The sequence below is a fragment of the Centruroides sculpturatus genome, unplaced genomic scaffold, assembly GCF_000671375.1.
Source record: "Centruroides sculpturatus isolate CEXI.00-Female unplaced genomic scaffold, Cexi_2.0 scaffold77, whole genome shotgun sequence".
Taxonomy (NCBI): domain Eukaryota; kingdom Metazoa; phylum Arthropoda; class Arachnida; order Scorpiones; family Buthidae; genus Centruroides; species Centruroides sculpturatus.
Genome location: NW_019384320.1, coordinates 527123 through 552764, shown reverse-complemented (window position 1 = coordinate 552764; position 25642 = coordinate 527123). Strand labels below are relative to the sequence as shown.

At 29.6% G+C, this 25642-nt stretch overlaps 1 protein-coding gene across 2 annotated transcripts in view; it reads right to left on the bottom strand.

Moving 5' to 3' along the window:
• LOC111625186 (ubiquitin carboxyl-terminal hydrolase isozyme L3-like) overlaps positions 1-25642 on the bottom strand; it is a 65125-nt gene that overhangs the window by 11715 nt on the left and 27768 nt on the right. For both annotated transcript variants that reach the window (XM_023368263.1, XM_023368254.1), the window contains exon 8: positions 24672-24730. In XM_023368263.1, coding sequence (XP_023224031.1) covers positions 24672-24730 — 59 coding nt within the window. The remainder of the gene's footprint in view (positions 1-24671; positions 24731-25642) is intronic.

Below are 25642 nucleotides of genomic sequence, written 5' to 3'. Positions count from 1 at the left end.
GTTTTATATTAAAACGACGAGCAAAACAGCGCTTTAAGGTATTAAATTCTTCATTGATAATACTATTAAAATAGAATTTATAACATGAGATACGTTAATACTTTCGTTAAACAAGAAGAAAGTTTAATAGAAAATAGTGGTAACAAACACTTCCATTAATTACAAAACCCTAAGATCTTACGACAAATCTTTCGTTTCTTCGCACGAAAATCAATTTTATCGCATTATTTTCACGAATGTCAGAAGTTTAATTTTAAATTAAGAGTTAATCGAGTAAATAAATTTATTTTTTCTCATTGAAAAATATTTACAAAATTATTATTTTAAATGAGATTATTGTCATGGCTTCTGGCTCTAACAGGATTATCATTATAATTATAGGCAGGTCTCTGTTTACTGTTATTATAGGCCATAGACAAATTAATAAGCAGAGGAGGTCTTTAGCTAGCCGCAACAGCGACTTTGATTCATGGGAGGTACAACTAACTTTTTTTTATGGTTTCTTTTTAACTCTAGGACTATTAAATATTAAAAAGATCCAATCTCTGGGAAGAGGAGGAGGACGAGAATCGAATTTTCAAACTCTTCTGATGACAAGTTCACTTACGTGCTATTTCATCATTTAGCTGTTACTTAAGATACTTACACTACAGCATTTAATAAATGAAAAACCCTAAAATGTTTAATTTTAATTTAAAATATTTATCACTTCTAAAAATTCAATTTTAATAACATTAAAACTAACATTTTTTTTTTCTAAATGTTAATTTTAATGTGAATACAATTGAAAGATACTTCAATAAATACTTTATTTTCGGTCAGAAAGTGAGACAAAAAAATCATGCTCGTTGATTTGATTTATGAACTCATTTAAAACAATCCAGCCATCATATAATAGTGCCAATTAAGTATAATAACCTTAATTGACGCTAATTAATAATATGTTAGTAGTTTAAGACACTTATCGCTGTATTTGTTAAGTCGGACAGCTTAAAATGGGCCTCGTTACGATTATCGAACAAGTGATTAAATTCTCATTACGTATAATCTGATTAGCTGGTTAAAATTTCATTCTGACAAGTTTACCTATTTCTTCCGACACGCTTAAGAATGATATTTGAGATGAACCTGAAGAAATGATTCTCTTAAAACAAGAATCTGATCAATAAAAAGTGATTTTATATTTCTGTCTTAGTCGTTGTTATTCTAGATATAATAAATAAGTACAGTACATATCAAGATATATTCTAGAATATATTATTCTAGATTACATCTATGAAGTAGATTCTATAATACCCAGGATATAATTTTTTATTTATACAAACAAACTGAACTTAATTTGGAAATAATAATAATAATAATAATAATCTTTCTACTTAATTATAACATATCAAAGGGTTTATTAATAAATAAAATCATTCAGAAATTTTGAAAACAGTACTCAATACAATCTAATCATTTCGTATAAACATAATTGTGCAACGAGCAATTATTTATTATGACATCGTCACAATGCCGAGCTGAAATTTATCATCGTATTTTTAATTTAAAATATATGCTCTCCACCTCAAATTAGTGGCTTGCCCCTGTACATCATACTTTTCCTTTGACAACAGAATCGTGCTGGTCATCTATCAAACTCCTATAAATAAATTCAAAATTTTCACCTATAGCGCAATTATAATACAGCATTAACTAGTAATTGCTCATTGTTAGCCAGTTCCTAAGAATCATCAAAAAAATTAACATAGTTCATACATTAATATTATTATTTGAGGAAGAAAAACTAATAAAATGTTTATCAATAATAGCTGTATTATTGATAGACATGGGCCTATATAGGAGGCAAATTCTTAGAATACACTTACTTCGTATCTACACAGTATGTTACTCTATTTTACAGATCAATTGTCGCCTTTTTGAAAATTATTAGCAGATATGGCCGGGCAAAAAGTAACAGCAAATAATAAAGTGAAACCATATTAATCACATTACCAGTAATTACAGTCACCTACCATTGTCACGTTTACCGCAACTTCATTGATCAGATAGATGGGAATTGATGTTTTTCTATTTAAAAAAAAATAGTAGTCGACTTACGCTTTCACGAGAGGATAATTCAAGACATCAATTTTTCTTGTTTTAATATTAATTCTAACTTACTAATCGTAGCCGAATATGAAATGCTAATCGGCCAACCAATTAAATTTCGCGAAAAATGCACCAAAAATTTAATCTCGGCACCCTCGAAAACCACTAGAAATATATTTTGTGCTCGCTGGTTATTTTGAATTAAATAATTTCCTTTCTCGAATGCAGTAGTACTGCTGGTCAGATAGAAAGGAGGACCTATTGCGGGAGAAGAGCTGGAGTTAATTCGACGAAAAGTAGTTTTTGACCTCGTCCTGAATAAGAAAACGGTACCCGAAAAGTTTAATTGCATTTACTCAAACTGCGTCGAAACGTATAAAGAACAAACAAACAAACTTCCTTCTTTATATATATTAGATTTTAGTTAAAGTCCGATTTTTAAGCTAAAGTTTTTCAATTGGCATTCCTTCTAGTAGATCAGTTTTTAAAATTGGATTCGAGAAACACGAATAAAAATGATTAACTAAATAAAACCTTCGCAGCATCAAGCTTGTGGAATATACGAGGGCTGTTTTTTTTTCAAGCTCCGATGGTCCATCAAACAAAAACAAGTGTAAGTAACAAAATGAATTTATTACAAAAAGTTAGGTATAAACATGGTTACTTTTCGACATAATCACCGTAAAGATTGAGGAATTTGTCATATCTGTGGACGAGCTTTTCCATCCCCTTGTTATAGAATGTTGCCGCCAGTGAATTGAGGAAAAGTCTTATTTCCCATTTATTGTAAATTATACTATATGAAATATTCCTGCAATCACTAATTAATACATCTTACGAAAGTTAAATACTGTAATCAGTTTCTATTAAACTAATAATAAAGTGGTATAGAATAATAAAAACACAAGGATTTAATTTTATGATCACCAGAAAACTTTCTTAAGCTGTTATAAATATCAATAAATAAGAAAAATACTTAAATTAGAAATTAATATATATATATTTTCGCATTTATTTTCGATTATACATCGAAAAAAAGCAATGTTCACCGTTAATGTGTTCCAAGTACTCGATAATCATGATGATTTATCGAAAGTATTAGCGACAATACATTTTAATCGTCAATTTTAAGTTGTTTTTCTATTTATTTATTAGTATTTAAAACACTGTAAAACGTCTTTATGCTAATCAATTCATAATTTTTTTAAAGAAAATCAGAGTAATTTATCAAATTTTTACGTTTCAACAGTAAAAAGTATCGCTGAATTTTCTGCTATACTGTACTTTAAATAATTGTTTATGTTTCAACTTCAGAAAGTTCATTTCTTATAGCAGACGGAGAAAAAATAATAATATACAAACTTTTTAAATTTTATTTTAATTATAAAACTTATCAAAATTTGGTGCACAAAACACAATTTGGTAGTTGTGTAGGCCATATTTCGCCAGTATAGTTTAAGCATATGATATTAGTAAGGATGAATCAGTTGATATATTCCACAGATAAAATATATACTCCGACGTAAATATATTAAAAAAATGAAGAAAAATGTATCATGTATCAGTATGAAATGTATCATTATCATGCATTAGTATGCTTCTAGATAATTTATCTAGAAATATACTAATGCGTAATAAATAATCCTAGAAATTTTCAAGGAATTTTTTCAATAATTTATTATTATTATTATTATAAAAAAAGAAAAATTCCTTAAAAAATGCATAATATAAAATTGGAGAGAAAATGTTATAGACACAAAATACTATTTTATAACCCTTTATCTTTGTATTTTCTTTTACGAGTATATTTTCCTCCATACAATTTACATTTTTGATGTTACTCGTATTTTGTTTATCATCCAGTTAGCCATTTAGTTATCTCGAAAAACATATTGCGTAATTAAAAGTAACCTCTCGCCTGTAAAAGTTCAACAGTCTTACAAGCTTCATATATATTCACATGTAGTTCAATATTTAATATATTCAGCGTGAATTCGAATGGAGATATGGTTTCCATCTGCAATTAACTACATTATTTTTTTATGTATTTGTTTAGACGGTGTCAAAAATATAGGCCTAAATGTTAATGAATTAATATGAAGTTTAAAAATTACATTTACACTGTTTAGAATATTATTTATTAAATTAATTGATTTTAAAGTGGGCAAGCATCAAATAAAACTCGAACCTGAATCAAATTAATCTTGACTTGTATAGTAAGTTGCATTATAATCAACAGGATTATAGAATTATTATAATATTTTATTGTAAATTTGTTATATAAGATATTTGCATATAATGCACTTGAAAAACAAGTTAAATATATTTAAAATTTTATTAATATTAATCATATTCATTAAGGAAAATTTTAATAAAAAACCCCCCAACTTTATATTGTAATATTTTTTCTTCTGTTATTATATATAGACAAAACATAGAATTAACAGTATGAAAATATAAATATTTTACGGTATATTCGTTAATTATACAGCATATGATCAATTGAACTATTATCCACTTTAATGGCATCTAAATGATAATTTTCCTTTAAATATTTCTACAAAAAGAGAAAAATAAATCACACCTTTTGTAAAAAATATTTTAAAGCCATATAAATTTCGTTGAAGAGATATAATATGATATAAATTAAAAATATAAAGTTCTGATACAGAATTCGTTTCGGAACGGAAAGAGTCTCAGATGGCACTTTCAGAGGAGAATGCAATAACTGTCACGGGCCCGATGGCGACATCCGGTGCCGCGTTGACCTTTGCTCTACGTTATCAGAAGACCGTGTTGAACTTATACAGGTGCGGTGAACTTTTTAAAACCTCCTCCTAAACGAAAAATAAACCGCAACATTTCGTTGGGCGATTAGCTACGCGCGTGTCCGCTCCGTATCCTCCAATAGGAATAGGAATGGCCGGAAGCGGAGTCGCGACCTCTAACCTACTGGTGGCCGGGATGGATGCTTGATATACGGTGACATTTTAATTGTTTGCTGCTAGGGCGTTTCCCGCTCTAGTCCATTGATTTGTCCCATTGTCATCCGCACGTGAGCGGTATACGAACATCAACCTTTGACATTCTGAAACCGATGGCAGAAAGTAGTAAACTAGCCTTTCTCTCGTCCGAAAATTTTTTATCCTTTCTCCTGATCCTTCAGAGACGACGCACGCGGTTCAGAATACAAGTAAGGTGTGCTCTTTTTTTTTTTAAATTAAATACATCAAAGCTTAGGAAGAGTTTAATTAACACTTTAATGCCACGGAGAGTTAGCAGTTGCTAGGCCATTGGCAGAAAGAATACTTGTCTACGCCCACTGCGCGTATTGGGCGGAACGGGCGAAGAGCTCACTCTCCCCTTCTTATCCTGTTCGACTTAAGTATAAAGGATTTATTGTACGTCGACCACGGCTCGAACGACAAAGAAGGATTAGCATTTCCGCTGCAAATCTCTTGGATATAGTTAAAAAGGAACTTACTTTCGTTAAATGGATTGAGGTCAAAGACGGATCAATATTTATTTTTATTTCCAATCCCTATTTAAATTTAGTTTTGAAAGTCGGAGCACACGTGTTATTATAACCATCACACACGGCTTTAACGTAAAGACATGCATGTTTATTGTCTAAATTTACATATTTTAAAGATGCTAAGATCACGGCATATGTATGAAATTCTAGCCTCATTTTATAAAGTAAACTTAAGTGATATATTATAGATATAGAAATGTATTAATATTTTTCCCATTAAAAATATAAAAAAATAAGAAAGATCAACGAGAATTTCAGTGATTTTTTTTAATAGACAAATCACGTTCGGAGAGCATAACAAATAGGTAGCACCCAGTCAACCAGGCGTACTCGACAAATTGCTTTCCAACAAATCATCTAGCAATTGCTGAATACAATATTTTGATTGTAAGACGATAAGCTGATAAGTTTGTAATCAGAAGTTATATGAAGTTCTCGATTACATTAGGTCTCTCTTAATACAACCGTTTTATTTGTTATTTTTAAAAATTAAATTTTGCTTTAGTTTAAACATGTAAATAGGCCCTATAAACTAGCTGAGACATTTTTTCGGTTTTATTTTTTCGAATATATCTAAAATCCTTAGCTTATTCAATTAAATAATCAACTAAATATGCAGAAAGAGCTTCAGTTCATGTAAAAACTATCCAACAATAAATTACGATCTAGGATTTTACTAACTTGAATCTAGAGTAAGCTTGAGTTCATGGGCGTTTTAAACCCATAAATATAGCCTATACTGTACAAAAAATATTCGAAATTATAAATTAATTTTCAATCATTTACAAATTTTATTTTGCATAATCTGGCTATTATTTTAGCCGTGTTGAAAATTACCAACAAAACATTCGAGAACACAAACATTAAACCCAAAATTAAATTCCTTACAATATATCCTAGTGTTTAGAAACTATGGGAAGAAAATTCTGCAAAGTTCTATGTAGTATACTTAAAATAACTGCCTACACGATTACACTTGCAGAGTAGTTTTGTACCCCCAAATTTCGATGTTTTCAATTGAAATAAAATTTTAAAAGTTTGTATTTTTTCATCTACTGTAAAAAACGAACATTCTGAAGTAGAAAGTTAATCAGTTATTTCAAATAGAGCAGAAAATAGCTTGTAGAACCCTAAGTAACAAAAATAAAGATTTTTTTTTCCAATCTTCAACAACATTAATTTAGGATATATTTTCCCCCCAAATAACAGTAATCTTAGACTTTAATTTTCTCATATTTCAATCATTCTACTAATGAACTTTATTAATAATAAAGATTTATTGCAAAAAATTACAAAGAATAACTAATACCGTATGCCATATTATTATAAATTTCATTATATGAGGATGTTAACAGATGAGAAAATAGGCTATTAATCTTATAAGAAGTCATTGTCAAATGAACTCTGCAGTTTTGTTTATACAATCATTTGGAACAACAATTACTGTTTTCAGTTAGTTAATTACTATCTTTAATTAGAATAACGAAATCAATAAATCAACAGAAGTAAACAGTTTTTAAATTAATCCTTCTAAACAAGTCCTACTTGACTATTTCAAAACAAAATATGTTAATTTTCATATTTAATACTGTAAAATCATAAAAAATAAAGTTTTTTTTTTTAACGAAATCATTTTTCGATTGTGATAATATTCATCTGTTTTCATACGTATATTTAAATAGGCAAAATTTATTACGATTTCAACAAGAAAAAAATAAATCTCAATAGTCTAAGCCAAAGCTACTATTTCTCGAAAAAGACTAAAATTATCTGGAAATTAATTATTCTAGGAATAAAAATAAATAGAAGAAGTGATCTTTGACTTCCTTCCTTTCTGCATATAACGCTGAATTTAATAAATAAAACCCAAAATAATAAAATAATAAGTCAAATTTATGCGAACGCTAGTGGTTATATTTTAATTTTCCGGCTAAATTCGAAATAAATGACAGTATACCTGATTTTTTTATAAAAAAAATATAGGGCCTATGCAAAATATAAAATATTGCACAGAGCAAAACAAAATGTACATTTTCAGGAAGTAAGACAGTAATAAAAATCTCAGCAATCGCGTATCGTTGCAATCAAACTGGATTTTATTTGTACTAAGAATATACATAAAAAAAATTGAAATAGTAAAGAATAATAATGTGAAATGCTAAACGGAATGAATTTAAATAAACGTTTAGAAATAAAATATCGGATAATTTTAAGGATGTTGCGGAAGTTCCGGCCAGTACACACCCACAAACTCGTCGACAATAACTAAGAAAACCTAAATGGTATCACAAGGTACCAGTCGACCCCCCTGTAACACTGTTGATTATTCCATTTTATATGAATTCCATGTTGTACGAGTCACTTAGATTTTACAAATACGTGAGCCGTTCACAGCCCGGCACACATATTTGTAAAATCTAAGTGACTCGTACAACATGAAATTCTTATAAAACGGAATTATCAACAGTGTTATAGGGGGGGTACATGATTAAATTCTACGTTTGGTTATGTTTATCGGATTTTGGAGGAGAGAATGGAAGAGATGGAACCACCCCTTAAAACATCATTTTAGATATATTCTCAAAGTTTCAAACCTTTATCTTAATTAGAAATAAATGAAATTTGAGTAGCAACACTGAGGATATAAGCAGGTTAAAGCAAGGCGTTAAAAGACAGGACACTCGGTATTTATTTATTTATATATTATTTTGTGTTTACAAATTTGAAGAAATGAAAGATGATGATGTGAAAGTCATCCGAATGTAAAAGTCGATTAAGTAAAGTTCTAGCTTCCGACAATGTAGTCTTAAAATAGGAAAAACACAGTTAGAGATTACACAATCGAAAAATAATTCATGCACGAACGAAGTTTTGTTCAAGGATCAACTGTTGACAGATTTTTCAGCAAGTCATTCTTCTTCTGTTATACAGTAGATAAGGAAAGTTTGCGTATTCTACATTATTCAAATTACGCCTCAGGCACTTACTACTTACTATACGCGCAATGCCGATTATCCTGTTTACATTGAACTTAAGAACTTATACACGATACTTCTCAATATTAAATTCTAACGCGTATGAAAATTCTTAATGTCGAAATTATATTTATTACTAGAATATAACATTGTAACAGATAACAGTTTTAACGTGGCACTACTATAACAGAGAAACCTGTATATTTTTAACAATGCTGTGCAGATCTACTACACTCGGAGGTTGTAAAAATTAAATAAATTACAATTATTTTGTAGCTTGAGAGAAAGGAAACCATCTTTAATAAAAAAAATTTCAAGCTTTACACAAATTTTAAAAAAGTTCCTTGATTTTTTATCGTTTGGTACGAGGGCTTCCCAATTCTAGTTTGATTCCAGATTTTTTCTTTTGTGAGAGCTTTAGAGTAATTGCTCCCATACTTTTTGGCAATTTTAAGATCTGTAAAGCCTGTTTGACTACTTACATCGTTTTTATCTTGGACGAAAACCGTACAAGAAATGAAATGAAAAATTTTTCAAAGATAAATATCTCACCTAAGGCCAATAATATAAGAAACGAACAGAGTTATAAGTTACGTGAATGATTATATCATCATATTTCTTAGTAAACGTTTTATCTAACATACATCAAACATGCACTCACCAACGGGGTGGAAAAAAAAACAATAGAATTAACATACGAATGCGAAGATATATATAATTTTAAATAATCGAAAACAAAGAATTTCATTCCTTAATTATTTTAAATAGCGCAATTACAAATTTTCCTGTGTTCAGAAGTGTTAATTATTTGTTAGGCTTCTAAGTTTACTATTGTTTTTTTCAAGACAAACAAGGCAAAAAAACAAGCTATACAATCCCTCCAGTCATGACTATATCTTATTATATAATTTAAATAATGTTTACATATATCCATTTTTAATATTTGCTATTGGTCTATAATTTGAGAAATTACAATAAACAATTTTAAAGTCAAGTTATTGTTTATCTCCGATTATTCTGTATTACAGTAGAACTCTATCTTTCATTCATAGTTCTGCAGGTGATTCGGATAATCGAAAATTCGGATTAATGGATTAACATAATAAAGAATAAAATTACAGGGTAACGGCATAGTGTCGTTCAAGTATTGTATTGTATTTATTCATCAATGTGCGAGTAGCATCCTACTGATCATTTGGATTTGTCACAGTAAATAGGAGTCACTGGTCATGCAATCGCATGATGTTAGGGAATTGTAGTGTGACGTCAGTGAGAGAGAGCGAGAGAGAGTTGCAATTCTCAATTTTCTATAAAATATTTCTAATGAAAACTGATACGATTCACCAGAAAATATGCCTGTGTATTAGCTTAACAAAAAAATAGGCATAGAATGAATACATACAACAACAGTAGCCTATTTGCATCATACAGGAAAGTATAACTGGCGAAATTATTACTAAAAAATACACGCTATTTATTCACCCGAAATCTTATATATAGGGCCTATATAAGAAAAACGAGCAGAACTATAATTAAACTTCTAGGTTTAATCCATCAACAATTACAAAAGTTATGATAAAAATAAAATAAAATAACGATAACAAATAAAAGTAGAGTGTTAGAAAGTTAAAAGGATTGTAAATCGCTTTAATTTTATTATAAAAAAAAGTGAAGTATGATTCCACCTGCCAAATTTAATCATCATAATTAAATAGCCAGATGTGGCAATTTATAGCCTACACTGACCATTCTGCCTACGCTCCAGCTCCAAGCTTAGAAGGAGACCTCCAATCTCAATCAAGAAAATTCTATAATTAATAACATCCGCAGAACAATTAACCGATTCGTTAAATCGATAAGCAAGAAACCAACTAATCGCTCGAACTGAAGAATATCGACGAATAAAATTATATTAAAATAATAAAAAAAAAAAATTCGATAAAGATATAAACTTTTAAATTCAATTTTTCTTTAGATAATTCCCAAATAAAAGCTTCTGTTTCAGTTTGTTTCCATCCCACACTATTCTTGCGATTATTTTCTTCTCTATCAATCACAATGTTATATTCTACATCTATTCACAGTCAACTAAATTTATGTTAAAATCCCTATTATATAAACATACAAATAAACTGAAAGAAGTCTACTAATCACATTACACATCGTCAACCAAAGCCAAATTAATTAATTGTATTGTACACTTATTGTATTACTACTTGTATTGATTGTATTGACACTATACTATAGTATAGTGTTTCTGCTGGTGATTATACTATAGTACAATTATTAAATTTTAATTCGATAACTTATCTTACTCTAATCAATTACTTGAAAATGAGACTGAACCGAGAATTGAGAATCTAAATGGACCTTTTTACAATATTACATCGAATATAAAATTCAAAATTGTATATAAATGTAGGCTATAATATATAGAATCATGGTAGCCAAACCACGGCTCTTCTAGACCCTTAATGTGGCTCCCGTATATCGCGCTCATAAATTCCTTATTACTTAGGGATAGGGGTTCGAATTTGGCACTATTCCTCTCTCTCTCTCTCTCTATATATATATATATAATTACCGTTCCAATATGGAATGGCTCCTAAGGTGACAAGATTTTGGCCAATCCTGATATAGAACTAAATGAAATTTTATATCATTTAAACAATCCCCAACTATATTTCTTCTAACACTTATCGAATATTGATTGTATATTCATTATTGTTCAAAGAGAAACTGATGAAAGTTGAAGTAAAATATGGAGTATATGTTACCCAAAACACGAGAAAAAGATATGCACTCAACTGATTTTAATGGTTAAAATAATTGATGCCGAACATATATATAGTATCAAATGCATGTAGTAATCATTAAATATAGACTGACAAAGTAAATAATATATTGATAAACTCGTTGATTCACGATTAAGTAACTAGCGCGACGTGATGAAACCTGATTCAAGTGATACTTCGTTCGAAAATAGAATATGGTTTAAGCATTTTATCACTTTGTTAATGAAATATTACACTTTTGCTTTTTTATCTATACAAGATTTTTGAAATAATAATGGATACGCCTCCTCAGTACTAATCAAATAACTCATTCTATCATTATTATTTTTAAATAAAGGTTTAAACTTACTAAAATTAACTCAATATTCGACCAACATACATACAGAACAGTTACCAATTTTAGTAATTGCTTGTATAAATCATCAATATCGATTGAAAATTTGATCGTACTAGACTATATACTTTTAAAAGTTTTCTTTAAATATTCAAATATTTGTTCGAATTATTAAACCCTTGTTCTATAACTACTTTAAATTAATTTGTAATAAGATTTATATGCAAGATGATACGTTTTATATACAAATTCATCATTTTTTGATAAAATTAATATGTTTTATAGTACAAAAAATTTATTTAATCTGTAATTATTACGCAATTTGTAAATTTTCGATTATATTTTTTATAATTTCTACAATTTTTGTAATTTTTTTCTAGAAACTGATGTAATGTAAAACTAATAATTGTTTTGTGCCAATGTATTTTGTGTTTTATATAAGATAGACCTAAAGATTACATTTATTTATTTAAATTTACGTATCAATTCAATTAATAAAAATAACACTTTTAAAATATTAATGGTACAAGAGAGAAATTTATTAGTAGTTTTCTACATATCATATGCTAGTATTTATCACAGATGATAAAAAATCATTTAGAAAGTTAAAAAGTAATTCAACTAAAAACAATTTCTATCAGTAATAAATCTAAAATAAGCAAATTTAAATGCTTTACGACACTTTTGTAACTCTTTATCTATTATTCATTTTTTTTTGGTATTCTATTTCATACTATTCTATTGGAAAAATATATATTTGTCATTTTTCTTACATCTAAATATGCAAAACAATCCGTTATTAATTAATGCAGTTATAATAGTTAACAGTCAAAGCCATAAGAAGATCAATCAGTATACAAAATTCCCAACTTTTAATCTTTTCAGCACATTAATTATATTACAAAGTATGCTAATTTGCTTATTTACTGTTTTAAAACAATTTAAACGCTAAAGCCAGCTTTCATCAGATAAAATATAAGATTATCATTTATTTTTTCAAAGGGAAAAGCGCAGTATTTGTGATTCCTCCCATAAAAAACACATACAAAATTTCGAAAACTATTTTATCAAGTTGCATATTTTTTATTCTACAGTTTTTGCTCTAACATTTTAGTTAAGGACAATCATTTTTTAAAAAAAAATAAACAATATCTATATTAAAAGTAATTGCTTAATGCTTACATTTCATAATTTTCTGTGTGAAAGGTATGTAGTGTATTATGTAAAATAATTGTATAATATAGCTAATTTTATAAGTTGAAGGTAACTGATTTCAAATAAATCATTTAAAAATGATTATTTTGACTTTTTGCAATGTAGACGAATGACTATTAACTTTAGAAATTAAAAAATAAAAATGTATTGTAAACATATATCGACATGATTCACCAATCAAATATTTATGTGACAATAAAAAAGTCTGTTCTATCAACTAAAACTGTATCAAATACCCTTCTGTAATCAAGAGCAACAAGTTGATTATGAAATAGAATTTCGCAAAACTAATTAAAACGTTTTATTCTTAAGGAGTTTTAATATCTATTCTTGTTTAAAATATACTTTCATTTCTTTATGATTATTCCTATTTAAATTGGACGGGTCTCCATCCTTTTGATGAGGAAGTAATCAATATTTAAACCTATAATAAATTTATTAATTGTGTGAAAGATTACTTACACGAGTGAAAATAAAGCATACCACTTGCACAGAATGATTTTTATGTAATAATTTTTTTTTTTTATAATGTTCAGACTTTTCAAAATAACGTGAAGATATATGACCGAAGATAAATGAAAATGTAGATCTGAAAAATGGAATATGTCCTTTATTAAACTTCCAGTCAGTAGGAGTGAATACAATTGGCAAACAAATCATTCCGACCGCACAATATCGGTTCAGGGATCGTAATTGAGGTCAGAAGGACGCAGACAGTTCATTAAAAAGCGCATCAATCTGAACATCTTTCCTCAATTCGCAACTTTATAATTAACGGTGCTGGATCCAAGCCTTCAATTTTCTTTTCTCGCTCGACCCAATTAAAGTAACCAATTTATTTTTCGACCACCTTCTAATCTGTCCCGGTTGCCGCCTTCTTGGACCATAATAGCACTTACTCGATGATCTTTCGATACAGAAGATCCTATCCCAAGACGAACTTGTCGACTTAAGACTCATTAGCCCTTTGATTCATTTCGGTTCTTTCCCCATCGTTATGAAAGTACGGATCCTCGGGATAGCATTTGTTTTTTTTCCAATCGTGCATTAACTGTGTGATGAAGCCAACCGCCCTCATCTGACCTAACCGTCTATCCATCTTTCGCAACTTGCCTTTGGGCTTTTCAACTCGGATAAGGCGGAATTCTTAATTTATATCCGATACATCGTTGAATAACTAATTAGACTATTTTCAAAAATGAAAGAATTCGTTCTTAACGTTTCGTTTCTTTTCAAAACGAGAAGACGAAGAAGAAAAAGAAAAAAAAAAAAAAATTAAAATGGACTCACTAAGTGGCACAGGAAATTTCAATTCAACGTAGAGTTAATACCTATCAATTTTCCTACAGAAATGAAGGTGGAGACAATTTATCAGGTCAAAGGTTCAAAGGTCGGCCAGTGACGTCATGGATACAGCCCTCTTTTGCCGACTAACCAATAGGACCGCGACCATCCATTTGTAGATGTGACAGCTTCCATTGTTCTTAATGCACCGATCCGAGAGTGGGATAAAAATGAACATCGCGCCAATCAGAAGGCTCGTTGGTGTTGAAGAAAACGAAATGTGATCGTAAAATGAACGTTATAATTAGCTGAGCCGAATTAGGAGGGGTTATTGATTTACTTGTCTTTCCGATCCATCAAGACAATTCTGAAGACAATTAAAGCTACACCAAAAACCTGTAATCAGTCCATATACAGTCAAGTAACTTAGTATGCCAAGGTCTCGTGCATCAATTTAGAGATATCAGATCTTACAGACTCAATGCAATAAGATGTTATTACAGTTAAATCAATCGCTCTAAAATCACAGAAGTATATATTTCTCAAATGAAAGAGGATAACAGGTGATTGTATGCATCTTATTAAGCCTATAAACGTGTTATAATGAAGATTACAGTTTAAAAAAAATTGGAGCAAACAAAAATAGACTGCAATGATTGAAGACGCAATATGCAATATGTCTAAATGGAAATAAATTTAATTAAGAGAGATCAACAGGAACTAAGAAAGAATTTTTTCACCACATCATCATGAAAGAATTCTTCCTTATTTTTTTTTTTCTTCTTAAAGCAGAAAATTAAAAACAGGATAGGAAATTATTATCTAAAACACCTTCGCTAAGTGGAACTATGAATTACTAAAAATCTCTAACCACGAAAATGGCACCTTGTTTGCCTTTCAATTAGCATCCAAGCAACTTTCATGAATTATTAGCCGCATAACAGGCGGATCTTTCATTATCGTGGAATTACGGAGCAATAAAAAAAATTCAATTTTCACTAACAGGGCGTAGTCCCGACTCATTTATCTTTTCCGTTCCACTGTCCACTGAGCTAAAGCAATTCGTCTAAATATTCGAAATCGATCAGGTCCGAAAAATTACGGCCGATTTCTATCAATTTTGTAAATCGACAACGGGGCCAATTTCGTTCGGTAGTTAATCCCCTGTCTATATTCTTCGACAGGTGGAGAGATTCCGAGGTACAGTGTATAACGTTAGTTAATTTAGATTCGGGATGAACTACCAAAGTAATTTGGAGGAGGTAATTCGAGCATATGTCTGCCAAACCTTTGCGGTTACGTAAGCCAATGGGTTAGAGCCGGTTTATGGACGACGCCCAAAATGAGATAAGACGGTATATTAGAAGGCAGACAGTGCAGAAGAGGGAAAGAAACAGCTAGCATTATTCCCCTTATTTACACCTTCAATTAAGCTTCTGTCCTCTTCTAGGCGGAGAGATTATAAAATAAGCCAGAAATTAAACTATAGCAGTGGGCCTACTGATATATATATGAGAAAAAAAGAAGGCCAACAAACCGTACTCATATGGTACCCAACGATCAGTCGATGGATGACGAGATTAAGCCAGCATCGAACCAAAACGGGTTATGGTTGGTATAAATCACCAGTCGTCGCAGGTGTGGAATGTTATCGTCAAGTCCTACCGAAACAATAGCTAGATGGGGATGCGAAGGGGGAGTCATATTAATTATCTATACCGCTCCCAGTTTGGTAGAATGGTGTGGGAACAGAATCGACATTTACCGCTGCCAAGCAATTTACCGTCATTATGGTAATCGCTGCTTGGTCCCTATTTTTTATTTTTTTTTATTATTACTCCGCTGCCAACGATCTGACTAATAAATCCCGACAGATGCGCTTCGGCAAACATCTTGTATGGCGAAAAAGCGGATTAGGTTTCTCTAGCACATACCATTATAACCGGGGTCAAAAGGTGGCTAAAGACGCCGTTTCCTTTTCTTCCCAAAGGCGATTAACTGGAACGGGCGGACGGGGTCACGTGCCATCCAGACCACACTAGGGCGGGGGAGGGAGCTGTAAAGATAACTATCGGGAATATAGGGAGAGCCTCGGGTAATTTTGAATCGAATATTGAGTAATTATAGTGTGAACTTCGCTACGTTCCGAACTAGGCTAATCATACTTGATCGAAAGTACAGCTTTGCCTTTCCTCCCTCTATCCTACGTCCATTTGCCCAAATTAACAATTGCCACATTTTGATTTCGGTCTGGAGTACCTCGAAGAAATTACATTTAAATATAGTTCTCCTAAATGTGTAGTATGTTAAAGTGAAACAATTCAAAATAGTTAATACGGTATTGCAACGAATGTTGTAATCGAATGTAACAATAAACACCAAAGGCTCTCTCACGTATTCCATAATTTCGTACATATTCCACCGTATAAAACTATCAATATCAGCATGAAAATAAATAGAAATCGATGAAAGTTGATTCTATTTAATACATCAAGTTAAACCGAAGCTCCATTTCGATAACCAACTCGATAAAATGCCATATAAACTTTTATACTACTCAAAATATACAATTGCAAAGAACTAGTGAACTATTCCAGTTAATTCCAGAATTTGCAATGAAATCAATTATTAGTAAACAATTTAGAATGAATATAATACTAACTACATTTGAATTTTAATGAATGCAAACAAATGAAGTGAATCAGTCAAGGCTCTAACACATTTTTTAGAGTATCCAGTTACTTCTGTTCAATTGATTCTATCGTAAATTGTAGTTATTGTCAATATTCTCGATGCTATTATTAATAAAGCTTGCAAAATAATGTCTAGAGAAAATATTTAACAGATTAAAAAATAATAATAAATAAAATAAACAAAACAAGTAGTCAGAACGAAGCTTTTATAAATTATAATAAAAACAACATATCAGAACACATAATTATTGTATGCACACATACTATTCGATAGGTTAATCACATCACGTATAGAACATTTATCAGAGTCTATAATTACGATCGAACAAAACGTTCATGTATAGACCGCAAACTTTTAGATTTTTCGAACCTCATTAGCCTAATCTGGACATTTATTTAGGATGAAACTATCGGGTTTGTATTTTTAATATGCACGTCGATCAACTCTATTTACTATATAAATATGCATTAAGAATGCGGGGTGCAATCAGAATTTAATTTTGGACAGGTTGACAGTGTGTGTTTATTTACATATTTTAATATTATCTGGAGTGTTACAACACTAAGATTAAGCGATAATAAAAATTAAAACATTACATTCGAAATATTTTTTTTAATTCAAGCGTTATTGATAAAGACATACCTAAAATAATTATTCGATTATAAACATGTTTAACACGCTAAAAATATATTTAAAAATGCATAATAATTTAGAAAATGGAGTTATAAATATAAATTTTAACATTCGAAAACATATATTAAAGCTTTATAAAATAAATAAAATTCATTAACGGATAAAATTCAGAGCTGTACTTTCATTTTAAATGCCTATCAAGTCAATCATAGTCTAGAATTCCAATTTATCATCATATACGGAGAAACTTATGCTCATGTAGGCGCTAAAGGTTTGTTTGTATTTATCTATTTAATGATAACAGTTTATTATTATGTAGCTGAACTGAACCGAAGTTATTGCTACAGGTTCAATTACAATGGGCTACTCGCCAGCGTGCAAACTCGCGAGAGAGAGTTTACTTATACACGCACATGCACATAGTATCAATTACACTAAGCTAATAAATTTGTTTACTACTACTCGATAGTAGCAAGATACTGTACGTATTGTTGTACTGTTGGAAGCGATGGCATAATTCCGCTACGCGTAGAGATTTTTACGCGTTTAATCGACGTAATGGCGATAGTGCAAAATTAATACAAAAGTGGCGATTTCTTAGTAAAAATTATTAAGTTATATATAAAAAAAAAAAGAGAGAAATCTCTGGTAGAAACTTCAGTTTTTTCTGCCGGAAATACTGATGCTCTTTCTGTGCTGTTAGGTGCTGACTTGTTAAAACGTAAAATGTCAAGAAAATTGAACTGTAATGGCATTATTAATTTTTTTGGTCATTTACGAACAATAAAAACTGTAATAAAACATCCCGATTATGAAAATGTTAAAGTAATAGATGAGATGTAGACATCTTCTCGCTGTGTTACTTGCTGCACATGATTATACAGAGCGAGTTTCCTAGTCAAAGATGAACAACTCGAGACAAATGCATTCAAGCGAATTTAACAGCAGCGAGTAAGTTCTTCGGCGAGTAGCTAATAAACTTGCCCAATGTAACCGAACCTTACGACATTACTTTAAAATTTACTCGTTGAAATACTTAATTAAAACGGAATTATTCTCAACTAACCAATAGCACTCGAATAACATTAAATCGTATGGTCTTCTAACATTAATACATAGACTATAAAATGAAAAATTTCAGATAAATATTGATAGAAATGTTTTTGCTTGTTCTACTTTAACTCACATCATATAAATATTTAAGAGTTCTTAAAATATAAGCGTATCTTTCAGTATTTAAAACGAGAAAAACTAAACTTAAAAATAATTTTATCGAGAAAATATATATAGATCATTAAACAGAAATCTATTTTAAATCTAGAACGTAATAAAAAGAAACATTCTCTATTTAAAAGTTTCTTATTAAAGTAAGTAAAATACAAAGAAATATCACACAAAATTTATTAAATTTTAAAGCAATGATAACAAAATGAACATCCCTGTTCGTCCGTTAATATAGACCAAACATAAAATACCATGACTTAGAGTGAGGGGGGAATTTATCATTTTCATGAAAATAGTTTATTAACCACAGTAAATTAATATTACATGTTAAAGCACTTTGAATCTATATGAAAGATCTTGATTTTATCGGCGATTATATAATTAATATGTGTCTGCTGGTGTTGACTGTAGAGAAATTCGATATGCGAAGGATCACAATAGATACATATATATATTCAAGATACCCTGATGAAGGTCAGTGCCATCAGTAATCACTTCGTGTTCTGAATATCCCTAATGATAACACCACTTATTACATTAATTAATGCGATTATTATTAAGAATCTAAACGCTGAATATAAAATATTTGCTTGCATTAACTGATGTCATTTGCTTCATTAGCTTTGAGATTTATCATTCTAGATAAACAGTTCGTTGATAAAACAAGTTGTTATTGGGTCTTAATGATTGATTTTTTTCTTTTCCTGTGAAAAATGGTCATAAGAATAAAACGCAAATAATTTTTTTTTTTAATATTTAAATTCTGTTAATGGATAAAGGAAGAAATTGTTTATCGAAAACATTTCAACTTTGTCTATCATCTATTTTTAATTATTTTTAAATGTCTCTCATTATAGTTCATTTGTAATCTATCAGTAGAGAAGAAAAGTATTATAATATAACACACTTCTTTGATTTTCTCCTTTAATTCAGCATTTAATACTACTAGAATTTTTATCGGCGCAGAAAAACAAGTTCGATTAATATTTATATTGTAATTTGATAGTAATCAATTAAGATAAGATAAAATTTATATTTTCATACAGAAAATGAGTGGTACAGAATGATAATATGTAATAAACAACAAACTATTGAAACGTGTGTATCATTGTAAACACTTTTTTAAAAATCGAAACATCCCTTTGAAAAACAACAGTTGTAACTGGAAGAAAATATTAATTTGTAACATAAAAAACGTTATTTTCCTATATAAAACTATTATTCAATGTTTTAATTCTCATACTTTTTATTGTACTTTATGTATTTCTATGGGGTTTTATTTTTAATGTGGAGAAGGAGATCCATTGTCATAGACATTTCCTACAGTAAGTAAGATAAATAATAAATAAATAAATATATCATGGAGTATGAATAGATTTGAAGCTGAATACTCAAATATTTCTAAAAAAATGTCCATATTAGGGAACTTAAAATATACAATTAGCCTATATTTTCTAACACACTTTTTAATTTAATACGTTATAATACCTGTGCTATAATTTAATATAATAAATAATATATTATAATAATATTATAACAACACAATCTAATACACTTTATACTGTATTTTTCAAAGAATATTTCTTTTGTATAATTTGCAGTAAGTGGGGAAATTACTGTATTCTACGAATATAAAATTTGATAAGGAAAATTGATAACTTGGATTACAACCGATTCCAGTAAATAATCGAAAATGAATTTTCCAGTGGAAAAGTAGAAATACGTAATAATAATAATAAAGCTAATTTCTTGATTTATGATTTTATAAATGGAACAAAATAAATCGATAAAGAGTTAAGACAATATGATTAAATGAAAGAAACTAATGAAGTAATATTTAAGCTAAATTAAAATAGCAGAAACGTGCTCAAATATATTAAATGATTTAATATTTTACGAAAATACAAACCTAATCTATGCAATTGGAAAGAAATTTAAATGAAAACGTAAGTGGTCGAAACATTAGAACACTTAAAACAAGAAAACTCTTAGTGCTTAACACTTAGCAGAGAGAAGAAAATAAGAAATAAAGTATATGAATTAAACCAATAATACAGAAATCAACAGATAAAATATATTGTGCAATTAAGTTTATATTGATTAAAATTCCTAGAGAAAAAGCTGTATTAATAAAACTGTATTTTCATTCATTTCTCTTTACTTTTACAGATCTTGATGACATAAGACATACTGAAAAGTATGTAATTCATATATTTTAAAATACAACTTTAATTATGTGACAGATAAATTCTTCACTATTTTATAATTAAATTTCTTTTTTATAAAATTATTTATCCAAACACAATTTAGTAGGGTATAACAGTTCATTTGGTCAACTGAACTGACCTCCATTCTTCTATTTTGATGAAATTCATATGAAAATATCATTAATCACTAAGATTACATCCATTTAAAGTAACATAATAAATATATATTGAGTTATTTTTATGTCATTTTTTTTAAATATACCTTTTTAAAATAAAATGGAAGATTAATTATTATAAAAGGATAAGAAATTTGTACAAGATGGAGTAGAATTACAATTAAATTTCACATATGCTGAATTCACAATTTATTATTAAATTACCAATATAAATTCTAGAGACAATTTTTAACAAATTCTCAGCAAAGAAACTGTAATTAACTACGAAAATATAAATTACGTAACGTCAAAAGACAGAAATAAACGCCGATGTTTTACTCCTTTTTTCTACCTGTAATGGAACAAGGATTAAAAAAGCATCCATGTACAACGAACCAGACTTTGCAATAGTGGAAGTCATCGCGGATGACGTAGGGGGTCCACCCCAAAATTCACCCATCAAAAAAAAATGTCAGAATCTGTACCGGATTCGATTCCGGATCCTCACAACGAGGGGACTTTACGCGTTATCGCGTGGCTTATCCGGACGAATGTAGGTCAAAACCAACAACCCGAGAGCGTGAGAAACAACGTAAAGACAGTTGGGAAAAAGAATCGGTTGATCTTTGAAAAGTTCAGACGTCTGACTGAGCAATTTACACAGCGCAGTATCCGTTTCGGAGGCAGTTCTCATAACAATTATGAGGGTGCTAACGTTCGTCCCTCCATCAGCGCGGGGAACCGATAGATACTACGCCCAGCACCGGCAGATGGCGTGAGATTATGACGCTCCACCTAGCAAAAAAAAGGCGGTATTGTCGGGCCTGGCTCGACTTACTGGATAATTTTCACTTACTCGGCCATTGTACGGTTGACAAGTGCTTAACCAAGATCTCCCGCATATCCCCGAGCCCTTTCTTCACAGCGGAGGATTGATCAACGGACGAAAAGTAATTTTTATCTCGGATCCGTTACTCGATTTTACCCCCCCCACTCCCACAATTCGATTCGGAGGAGGGGAGAGAGAAGGTTCCGAATAAAAATCCGACGTTGCTCCCCTGCGTTAAAAAAAAAATGAGTATAATCGACCGAAAATAAATTGATATGCAAGCGGCGCCAATTTGCTACGAGGTCGAAATCTGTTATAGTTCTCCATCAAACCAGCTACTTGGCCTGGGGTTAAATTGCTAGAAATTATAGAGGACTCGGGTGCAGGTGCGTGCGACGTTACCGTCTAGCTAATGGGAAGGTTGCTTTTTCTTTCTCCTCCTCCTTTTATCTGATGGCAAGTAACAGGTGTCTAGACGGAATCAAATCCAATGGATGCACATTATTCATTGTTTCTTATCGATTCGAAAGAAAGAATTTTCGACATTCGGTATCGGGCAGGAAGACATCCAGCTATTTCGATTTTTAACGGTTTCCACGCCGCTACGAAACAGTTCGAGATGACTCAGCGGGAGAAAGTCGTTCAAAGAAAGGGGAGGAAACAACGCCTGTGACGAAAGAACAGAACAAGAAATTACCCAGTTCGAAACCGTTAAACTTACTCACTGAATCGATTTATAAATCCCCCCCAACGCTTGGAAAATTTAAAGAATTCGAGCATTTCAGAATCGCTTCATTCACAAAACCCAGTTTCGTCCAGCGAGTGAAATTTATCATGTTACACATCCAATCAATTTTCTTTTTTCTGACAGGGGTAGAATAAATTGACTGGTGCACTATCGCCATCTGTTAGTCACTTTATTAATGAAATACTAACCTTTTTTATTCTTTTTTTTTTCATTTTACCATTACATCACTCGATTTTGTATTACTCTCATATATATAAATTATCAACAAACCTATATAATTTGAATAATTTTATATAGTATGATGATTATTACTTTCATTACAGTAGGCCATATACAAATATAATTTGTACAATTACTTTAGCTTCTATTTTTTTTTTTTATGAGAGATTACTGATTAAAATCATCAAAAAGTCCGGTTTCTTCTACATTCCAACCCATATATTATATAAAAATAATAAACATGATTTATCAAAAGTGTAATATATTTTTTATTTTTTTCTTATCGGATAATTCTCACATTACTCTTTCTTGACAGTTAACATCATTTCTAAGACATTTAATGTAACACAAAGTCAACTTATGTCTACGCGATCCGATGGTAGTTCAATTATTATGCAAATATCGATAATTAATCAAATAGTTAACTATAAAAACAAGAAATAATAATCAAAAATATAAAATTTAATAAATTTTACAAGTGATTATACAAGATAGCATATATGAATATGAATTTCTAAATTTGATTTTTTTCCCTTTTAAATATTAAAAGCTGCAAATCCTTTAATATCTAATAAACTGATGAAAGTGGTTTATAAAATGAATATTTTATACTTTAAAAATGCTTCAAGTCAATAAAAGATTTTACTCTACGTAGAAATGACATTTCATACACGAAGATATTAGTTTATACTAAATTAATTGGCATTAAAAAATTGATTAACGTAAAAAACTGCCTACCAGAAAGATCTGTTTTTGATTTTTTTTTAAATAGTTATTACACTATAATTACTAGAACAGGTATTAGGAAAGTTAATAAACATTATGACGTTATATTGCATTTTGTTTTTCTTTTTATTTATATATTATCTATGCAATAAATTTAATATAATCAAAATTTATATGCAAGTACAACACCTATCTCTAATCAGAAAGATTTTTCCATTTTATCAGTTCAGAATTAGATATATTACAAAACTAATGAAAATAGTTTAATAATATATTTTCATCTTTTTAACAAGAGAAATTGTATTGGAATTCTCATATAATTTTATAATGTGGTGTAAGCAGTGGTGATATTCGAAATATTTAACAAAGGGTTCGCTAACAGAAAATTTTCCTTAACAATTTTTTTCGCTCAAATGGTGCACCGGAAGGCTGTATTTAGTAGTGTTACAGAGTATAATACGTATATTTTAATATATTTTTTAAAAGAATCAAAACCATTGAGAAATGTTACATGTGTTTAACAAGGTTCGGAAAACTTTGAAAATGTTAACAACGGGTTCGGCCGAACCTGTGCGAACCCGCTGAATATCACCACTGGGTGTAAGTGATTAATTATGTATAGTAAATCATGATGCTGCATTTGATTTTCAATCATTAGTTCTGAATAATTTTAAAATGTGCCAAGATTCAAGTTTACTATATGAATTCTGAAGCAGAAATGTGTACATTCTGATTTCTGTTAATTCGTGCTTACTTCTAAGCATAAGAACTATTCAAATATAAATGTTACTTATTAGCATTTCAACTAATGAACTCAATGAACTTACATATAAAAAGATAAAATCTAAATAACCTATTTCCCAAACAAACTAAAAATAAAGCAAATGTGTATCCTAATTTTATAGTTTTTATGGTTTTATTTGACTGATAAATCTTATGTATTCAAATTTTAAAATTTAATTGCAGTTAAATAATTAAATATTCTTAAAATATATGAAATTACTTACGTTCAATAGTGTTTCTGGAGTAGTAGCTCCGTGATCTACAGGAGATTCTTTGCGACCATCTAGAAAATTTTAATAAAATGATTACCTTTACATAAAAAATATCTAACATACCAGTATTTAAATCAAATATTTTTTTATGATGTAAAATATCAATTTTCAAGAAAATATTTTGATTCTGTTCAATAATTAATTGGAATTAGAAGGAAAGTAAATCATAAAAAGTCAAATGGATATTAATCAGATAATGATCACATTATTATAATTTCAATAAATCATAAGAAAGTTTGTTCATTTCTTGATTATTTTCTGTAAAGAATTCTCCTGCAATTTCTACCACTGGAAAAAGATTTCCAATCAGAATCACATTCACAATATTTCAAAAATTGCAGGAAAAAGTTCAAACCAATTCAAAACCAATGAAAATTTACAAAAGATTAAATTAAACATAAAAATTGAAAATATAACATAAGTATTATTAATACTTAATCCTTCTTACTTCCATTTAAATGTGTTACCGACCATTTTAAAACAGTATTTTAAAAATTTTATGTCACATGACTAAATATCCTTAAAGAGNTAACATAATGTTATTTGAGCTAATATCTCTGTGAATTATTCCTGTTAATGATAGAAACAGTTTTTACATATAGTAGATACATATAAAAGAGAAATAAATTAATAAATACGTTTAGAAAATTCACTTTTGTCGTGAATGTACATAATGGCCGAAGCCACTTGTGCAGCAATAATGTTCGCTTTGATTTCTACTAATGGTCCATTGTTACGTAAGAAATTTGTCAAATTCTGTCCATCGATATAGTCCGAGACAAAACAGAAACTGAAAAAAATGCAATTATTTACACCATTGCAATAAATAATTACTAATTACTAATGTGAATGGAATTAAAATTTACCTAGTATTAATTTCGAAGAAGGTTATTAATCTTACAATGTGTGGATGAGTTGACACA